The sequence below is a fragment of the Lolium perenne genome, chromosome 5 (genome assembly GCF_019359855.2).
Source record: "Lolium perenne isolate Kyuss_39 chromosome 5, Kyuss_2.0, whole genome shotgun sequence".
Taxonomy (NCBI): Eukaryota; Viridiplantae; Streptophyta; class Magnoliopsida; order Poales; family Poaceae; genus Lolium; species Lolium perenne.
In genome coordinates, this window is record NC_067248.2 from 213,804,457 (window position 1) to 213,813,740 (window position 9,284).

Here is a 9,284-nt window from a genome sequence, read left to right on the forward strand (position 1 = left end):
ACATGGTCTTGTATGAGGTGGAAAGAGTTGGCCAAGTTTGGTTTAAGAATATTCCAAACGAGGGGTGCAAAGTGGGTAAGATATTAAAAAGTGACAAAGTGACCATTATCACATGTAATTGAATTTTGTTTTTTCCTTTGTTTTGATTTGTGTTTCTTTGATGCAAAAGTGTTTGTTTTTGATATATAAGTGTTTCACAAGAAATGGCACAAGCAATTGAGGCCTTGTTTGATGAATTGCATAATTAGCCTAATGTGTATGAGAGGGAAAATGGTATTCTTTTCTATTTTCCTATTTCTCTCAAATTAGGGTTTTATGATCATGGGGTAGGGTTTAAGCACATTAGAACAAAAAACAAACACTCATCATGGCAATGGCATACAAGAATGCATGATCAATTATGCATAGCACTATATGTGAAGAAAAGTTTTTGTTAACTCCAAAATTTGAGTAATTGAATTTCTTGTCTTTATTGAATTTGAAAACTTGGGATGTTACAGCATCGGCCGCCGCCCCTGTCCAGGCCCCCGTCGCTGCTTCCAACTTAGCCGTAGGCGCATCAGCCGGCCGCCGCCCCGTCGCTTGGGACCCGTACAAACCAGTGTCGTACGTCACACCGGAGAACCCCTACGACACCAGCATCGTCGACGACGAGCCGGAGGTAACCCTTTGTTTTTTTGTTCTTATCCCATTTCAACCATTTTGTGTTAGATCTAGCGTTATTAGGGTTCGTCCGTTCCTAGTTCAATCCTTTTGTGTTAGATCTTGCGTTATTAGGTTAATTTGTGCCGATGATGATGAATATTTGGGCATAAATTGATTCAGGGTTTGGTCAGCGAACAATTGGTGTGTACAAATTTGTTGTGCATGATCTTTGATTCACTGACTCAAATCCTGGATATAAGTGTGTCCAATGTAACTGAGGCTACCTCTTTTTTTCGTGTCCATATTATCATGCATGATCTTTTGTTCACTCTCTGTTCCATGATCGTTGCAATTGACTCCGTGTTTTTTGCACGATCTTTGGTGCTACGTGACAGGTGCAGAGCAGCGATGTCTGCAGCGACGACGAGTCCTTCCACACCAAGACTCGTCACGTCTTCAGGAGGCTGCAGTCCGGCCATTACGATGGCCACTTTGCTCGAGGCGTTTAGAGGTGCCCCTTCTGCAACAGGAAGCTCCGCGCCACCGAGTTCAACTGCCTGGTGAACCATGCTGAATCCACTGGCAGATGCGGCGCTAGAGTTGGAATGACCGTGAACGTGCATGCGTTCATGACCAAACACAAAACACTTGGGATTCACCTGCGCAGCCTCCAAGCGAGTCACAGGCGCTACCTGGAGGTGTTGAACGTGCCTACTGCACTCTCTGTTTGTGTGACTGCTCTTTCTGTAGAGCAGCTTAAATTCATGTAAAATGTAGCTTATGTTGGATCTATCGGTAGTACTGTTGGATCTGTCGTGAATATATCAATGATATGTTGGCTGATGTGTATACAACTTATCCTATATTTTCTTTGGATTTGTGCCCTAAATTTCCTACCTGATTGGATAAAATCGAATTCATAAAGAAATGAATAGCGTTAAAAAACAGAAGGAGAAGCTGCTCTAGATTTGCTACCAATTTAAGCAATCAAGAATGAATGAGATCGAGCGAGAGAGAGGAAAAAGGTGCATTGAAAACTGCTAATCTGGGCGAAAGAGACAGAAATCACTCGTGCCCACGTCCCGGACTCACACGGCTCCACACGCTACGGCCCCACACGCTACGGCTCCCGCTCCGTTCGTATGACCAAACGCGGTTTCGTCCTGTCCCACGCGATCCCTTTCTACCAGACAGTATTATACAGGCTACAATAGCGTCACTCCAATAGACAGTATTATACATATAGTCCGGGGGCATTTACAGGCTACAAATCTGCCGAATCACCCACACTCCAATAGCGTCTGGCTACCTCCAGCCGTGAACACTATAGGCAGCACCAAAACTAGGATCTGTTGTAGTATCGTGATTTCAGTTTCCTCTCACATCTCAAACATAACAACAACGCGGAAGCCAGTGATATCCTCGCATAGCTTGGCTAACTATTTTTCCACTTTCGCTGGAATACCTGGGCTAGGTTTGTTGCACTCTTATTTGGAGTGGCTTATTTGTAGTCAAGCCTGAAATAGGGGCACATTGTGTTCCAGTTCGCTGGGCATCGCTGACCCCACACTGGCCCCCCATCCTTCGCTCGTTCTTTTTTTTTTTGAGAATCTTCGCTCGTTTCTTTTGCCTCCTAGTGTCTGGCTGCTGCGCGATGGGCTGGGCGGTAGCCCACTCGCCGGTACTACCAGGCCTAGCTACCCGGATCTTTCTTGCCCTAACGGGCAGAAAAATTAGGATGTTATTTAAGCTTTTTTCTCTCTCTCTCAAAAAGGGGTACTTCTTCCTCCTCTCTCTCAAAAAGGGGTACTTCTTCCTCCTCTCTCTCAAACTCTCCACCATTGTTGAACTCATGAGAGCTTCCCCTCCCCTAATTCCTCCATGATTCTTGCTCAAATTTGAGGAAAAGAGAGAGGTGGTCTAGATCTAAATTTGCACCAATCAAATTTCCCTCTTTGTGAGGGAATCACTAGATCTAGATCTTGGAGAGAAATTTGGTGTTCGTCTTCTTTGTTCTTCCTCTCTTATTCCCCCAATAGCTTTAGTAGCTTTGTTGGAATTTGAGAGTGAAAGATTGGATCATCTTTGTGGTGTTCTTGCCACTGCATTTAGTGCATCGGTTTGGCTTCTCCGCGGTGATACGTGGAGGTGAAAGTTCGTGAGATATTCACTCCGGGAGCTTGTTCCCGGAGCTTGTTCCTCTTGGGTCTTTGAACCCTAGATGGCTTAGTGGTCTTTGTGGTGTTCTTGGGACTCCAAGTAAGTTGTGGAGATTCTTCAAGGGCAAGGTCTTTGTGGCGATTTATTGCGAGCCTCCAATTAAGTTGTGGAGATAGCCCCAAGCTTTGTGCGGGTTCGGTGACCACCCTAAGGTTTCATAGTGGATCGAGGACATCCCTTTTGGTGGAAATTCTCGAGGAGAATACGGTGGCCTTCGAGCATTTGGAGTGATTTGTCCTCCACACCGCTCCAACGGAGAGTAGCACTCGCAAGAGTGTGAACCTCGGGATACATCGTCGTCTCCGTGTCACTTCGGTTATTCCTATACCCGAGCTCTTTACTTATGCACTTTACATTGTGATAGCCTTCGTGCTTGAAGTTATATATCTTGCTATCACATAGTTACTTGTATTGCTTAGCATAAGTCATTGGTGCACATAGGTGAACCTTAATTTTATAGGTTTTGTGCTTGACAAATTAAACACTAGTTTTATTCCGTATTTGTTAAGCCATATTCGTAAAAGTTTTAAACCGCGTATTCACCCCCCCCCCCTCTAGGCGGCATTCGTGTCTTTTCAGCGGTAACAGCACCCGCGACAGAAAGGCCTCCACGTGGCACGCGCAGAACGCTGCTGCTTTAGGGTTTGAGGGGTGCAGCCCCCCCCCCCCCCACCACACCGGCACCGCCCCCCGTTTGTTTCATTTTTCAGTTTAAAATAAAAGTTTGCATACATTTATAAGCTACTACAAGTTGTACACGTTCATTTATTATATATAGATCGAGCAAACAAATATTGGAAGCAAAAGTCTATTCGTAGATTTCCCTTACACATATACATGGAGCTCACTACTACCGGGACAAAAGCCCGTCGTCTATTCGAACTAATACATATACATGGAGCTCACTACTACTGGCGCCTATTTGGACTAAACCGGCCGTTGTCGTCTATTACTTCTCTCATCAGAAATCCCGTCAGTTCCTCCGTAATTCCTAGTATGTGTTCCTGTGGTTGGAGGTTCTCCCGCATGAAGTCGACCTATATAGGAAAATGAGATGAATATGATTATATCAATCTTGATAACGAATTATTGACGATAATAAATTAAAGTTGTGGATGTTATTGCTTACGTTGAATCTATTAGCGTTGTGCTTCTCAGTTGTTAACATGCGAATGGACTCGCAAACGTAGTATCAACATAGATTCGTCCCCTGTGGCTGATGGGCGCACGGTACAATAGTAAAAGTTTGCTTTTCTGCGAAGTTACCCGTAATATTCTCCTTGAAACATGTCCAAACCCTACCAGGCAAAAAAATGATTAAATGAATGGATGATTAATTGATATCTCACGAAAGATATAGCGTGACAATGATTGAAATTACGTTTGGAGAATCTTCTGCAAGTCGCTGAACCCGTCCAGGCCTCTATTCAATGGGTCCCTTACTTCAACAATTCTCTTATCAACTTGAATGTTTAGCAGAATCCAGTGGAAACTGCGACGCTAAGGTTTTATACCTACCACACTTTTGCCACGGGTGGTGGCACGACCCGCGATAAAAGAGGGGTCTTTTATCGCGGGCCATGGCACGACCCACGACAAAAGGGGGTGGGGGCTGTTCCGCGGGGGTGGGGGCTGATCCGCGGCATCTGCATCCAACGGCTCCGACCGTTTGAATCCAACTGCCTGGAGCCGTTGGACGCGGATCTGCCCCTGGTTATGTTTTCCTTTTCTGTTTTATAAATAAACCCTTATTTATCTATTTTAACTTAATAAAACTATTATTTCAATAACTTTTAAATGGTAACTCAAATAGAAAAGTTTTATATATGAAAATTGATCAGAAGAATCCAATGAACATGAATATGACATACATATAACTATTTGCATCTCGCATCATATCAAACATTGATAGCCGTGTATGTTTCACCCCTAATGATATGCGGAGTGACACTGACTAAGGTTTCCCCGCTCCGTTTAACTTTGATCCGTTTCTGTTTCTTTTCTACTGCGCACCGCCGTCGTGCCACACGTGTTGCTTCCCCGTGCCACGTGTCGCCGCCGCTTCCACGTGCCTCGCCCCGCTGCTGCCGGTGTGCGACGTGTGTAACCGTGGCTTACACGTGCCATGCCCCGCGTGCGACGTGTGTAGCTGTGGCTTACACGTGCCATGCCCCGCGTGCGCTATATAGAGCGCCGCGTGCGCGCGCAGCCACACGTCGCCACCGCCTCCGCTCATTCATTTCCGGGATGCCACCACGTCGTCGAGGGTCGTCCGGTTTCCGTGGCGTTCGAGCGCGTCCGAGCGGTAGGTTCTACGCCGAGATACGCACCGGTGGATTCCGCCTCACCCTCGGCACGTACAACACGCCGGAGCTGGTGGCGCGCGCTTACGACGCGTCGGCGTGGCAATTTAGGCGGCCACAACGCGACATGAACTTTCCGAATGTTGAATCGCTAGAGGAGGCAGAGTCCCTCGCGCGAGCGTCGTGCCTCGTCGACGACGAGGACCGTCGCCAGCACCGCAAGGTGCAGCGCAGGATCGCCATCGCCGAGCACGACGAGCAGTTGATGCGCCAGTGGAGGGCGCAGTTACCCAACGACGTCGACAACATGTACCGACGTGTTCTTCGCTGACCTCAGGGCACAACGCAGGTCCAACAGGCACCACCGTAGGGCCGTCGCCGAGTTCGAGCTCGAGAACCCGAATACAACTTGGGCCGAAAACGACCCTCGGTGGGATGAAATTTGGACGGAGACAACCTCCGACGACGAGTAGAGACTAGACTAGTCATTCATCTATTTTATTGTAATTTCAATAAAGTCGTTGTCCGTTGTTTTAGTTTAAATTTAGTTTATAAATTCGTTGTCGATTGTTTTAATTTAATAAAGTGGTTGTTATGAAATTTTATTACGATTGAACTGGAATTAAAGTACAGAGCTCAACTAAAAATTCAGATACATGGCCAGATTCGAATGTTGGAGCCATTCAGTCATAGTCGTGCCTAGCCCTATAAACGTTGCCACTGTAGTCATCATAATGAACTTCCGCTTCATGCACAACCAAGGAGGAAGGTTGTAGATACATAGAGTCACGGGCCAGGTGTTGTGAGTGCAGCTCTGCTCCCCAAAAGGATTCATGCCATCTATACTTAGACCAAACCATAAGTTCCTTGCCTCACCTGCAAAATCTTGGAACTCTCTCCCGATGTTTCTCCACTGCCGACCATCAGCGGGGTGCCTCAACATCGCGTCTTTCTTACGTTCTTCCATGTGCCATCGCAACAACTTGGCATGCTCTTTGTTTCTGAACAAACGTTTCAACCATGGTATTATGAGAGCATACCACATCACCTTCGCAGGAACCCTCTTCCTGGGTGGCTCGCCCTCAACATCACCAGGGTCATCTTTTCTGATCTTATACCGCAATGCACCGCATATCGAGCATTTATTCAAATTCTCGTACTTCTCATCGCTATAGAGGATACAGTCATTAGTGCATGTATGTATCTTCTGCACATCTAATCCTAGAGGGCAGACAAGGTTCTTTACTTCATACGTACTGACGGGCAATTCGTTATTTCTTGGAAACAGCTTCTTTAATATTATCATCAATTTTTCAAATCCCGAGTCAGTCACACCGACCTCTGTCTTCCATTTCAATAATTCCAATATGCTACTCAGCTTTCTCTGTCCATCTTCACAACCTGGGTACAACAATTTGTGGTGGTCCTCTAACATCTTGTCGAACTGCAACCTCTCCTTATCCGTGCCACAGTCTCTCCTTGCATCAGAAATGACCCGACGAAGATCATCATCAACAGGATCATCTGGTGCCTGTTCTTCACCTCCTTCTTCTTCATTGTATTCCATTGCAGTATCATCGCATTCAGAGAACATAGATCGGTACTGGTTATCGTTATCTTCTTATTCATCGCCGTCTTCCATCATAACCCCTTCTTCTCCGTGCTTGGTCCAAACATTATAGCTGGACATGAATCCGAACGGAAGTAGGTGGCTCTTAATGTCTCTTGAGCAAGAGTAATCATTCTCGTTCTTACATTTCAGACATGGACAGCACATAAAACCTTGCTTCGACTTGTTGGCCTCGGCCACAAGCAGGAAAGAATTCACGCCCTCTCTGAAAGCGGGAACACTTCGGTTACCGTACATCCATGGATGGCTCATCTGCATCATAAGTACAATTATGTATCAGATGCAATCACCTTGCTAAAATTAGTATTGTACGAATTATGTATACGAGAAAATAGTTGCTAACCTTTTAGGATCAAAAGAAGGAGAAATCTTATCAAATAAAATCAAGTGACATCGCTCACAAACATTTCATCAAACACCTCTTGTGCACGTGAAGAAAAAAAGAGGTAGCATAACCCCCACCTTTCACCACCAATGAAAAAAATGTAGGGATGTGGGGGCGGGGCTGGCTGTGTGTATATATAGGCATGACCCTTTTGTCGCGGGCTGTATAACCACCCGCGTCAAAAGGGGTGCCAGCAGGAGGCGCCAACAATTTGTGATGCGCATCGCGGCTGGCTGGCTCTGTGGGCGGCAAATGTACCAGGCAAATTCCATGTCCATTGCTGGCGTCTAGCTAAGAACGGCCTAGCCGTGGGAGACGAGCTGAGGAGAAGGCATATTAAGCAAGGGGTACGGTGTGTGGCTTGCAACAGAGACGAAACTTTTCTGCATCGTTTCTGGGAATGCCCTCACTCTATTCAGTTCTGGGAGTGCCTAAGGTCAAGAACTTTGCTTCCTTTTCTATCCCCGCCGCGGGTGCTCCGCTCACAATCCGAGTTTCAGACTTGGTTCCTGGACTGGCTGGGTGGGGTGGATGATAAGGAGTTGGTTGTTGGGATGATGGCGATGTACCAATTATGGCTAGCTCGGAATGAGGCTCGCGAGGTACCAATGATCGAGGATCCGGAGGAGCTGGCCAAACGTACTGTTCGGCTGGTCGAGGAGTGGCAAGCGGTTCAGGCTACATCTTCGGTATCTAAGCAGCAGACTGTGGAGCACTGGCTTCCGCCGGCGGCTGGATGGTACAAGTGCAATGCGGATGGAGCTTTTTCTCAGGGGGATGGTCATGGAGGTGGGGGTGTGGTTATTCGTGATCACCAAGGCGCTTTCCTTGCGGGGGAGAGTCTTTTTTTCCCTCTTGTGTCTGATCCCGAAAGAGCAGAGCTGTTGGCTTGCCACCGAGCGGTGCAATTGGCGCGGGAAAAGGGTGTTCAAAAAATTCAGTTGGAAACGGATTGTCAAGGTGCTGTTTCGAAGTTGAGAAGTACTGAGATGGATCGCTCGGTCCATGGACCACTGGTGGAGGATATCAAGAAGCTTCTGGAAGAGTTTGAAGAAGCTTCGGTCAATCACGTGCGACGTACTGGTAATATGGTCGCGCATAAATTAGCTAAATTAGGCTGCCTGAATAATGTAAACTCTGCCTGGAATGTTGTTCCCCCAGGTTTTCTTGTAACCATGCTAGACAGTGATGCTGGTGATTAATGAAATGCAGCCTTTTGATCTCAAAAAAAAAAAGCAGGAGGCGCCAAACCTCAACCCCCTTTTGTCGCGGGTCGGTATACGGCCCGCGACAAAAGGCCGTGACAAAAGGCCCGTACCGCTCCAAAGGGTTTCGGGGCGACGTGGCCAGAACATTTGTCGCGGGTGCAGACGCGCCCGCGACAAAAGGCTTCCACGAAACCCTGTTTTCTACTAGTGTTTGTATACCCACAACAAGATCAATGAAGGCACATAGATTTAAGCTCTAGAAAGTTAGCAACCATGCTAATACAAGTAGAGAAGAAATTAATGGTTCTGCACGACAATTGAATGACATAGAGCGTGTTAGTTTCATCATGCGTATTGACATGGGAAAGGATGTAAGACAATTCGGTGGAGGAACATGAATGAGTAACTATATAAAGCAAAGACATCGCAAATCGATTACGTCTAACAATTTTGTATACCCACAACAAGATCAATGAAGGCGCATAGATTTAGGCTTTAGAAAGTTAGCAACCATGCTAATTAATACAGGAAGAGAAGAAATTAATGGAAAGGAAAATACATTGCGATGTTGGAGGGAACTGATATTGAGGCCAACGTTCTTTGCATTCACTTCTATTTATCAAGCTTACTGCTAGTCCGAAAAACAGGGTCTTCGACAAGGCCAACGCACCAGCCTTGAAGTTGCATTCCAGATCGTAGAGAGCTTGGTTCCAGACCATACCGAGCTGCCCATGGAGAACTTGCTCTGCGGCCGCATCCACCAAAACTATGGCATCCTGCTCTCGCACCGCATCCACATCGTTTGCGAGATGCTGCAACCATGCAGTTGTGTCAACGAGGTTGTTTCGGGCCTCATACTTGGAGGGATCAAACAGATCTTAACTCCATGGTTT

At 46.6% G+C, this 9,284-nt stretch overlaps 1 protein-coding gene across 1 annotated transcript; it reads left to right on the forward strand.

Annotated features, from left to right (window-relative positions):
* Positions 1-5,295: 5,295 nt before the first annotated feature.
* Positions 5,296-8,385, forward strand: LOC139831739 (uncharacterized). The gene is made up of 2 exons (XM_071821063.1): positions 5,296-5,391; positions 7,603-8,385. Exons 1-2 carry the CDS (start codon positions 5,296-5,298, stop codon positions 8,383-8,385), a joined length of 879 nt encoding a protein of 292 aa, XP_071677164.1.
* The last annotated feature ends 899 nt before the right edge of the window (positions 8,386-9,284 follow it).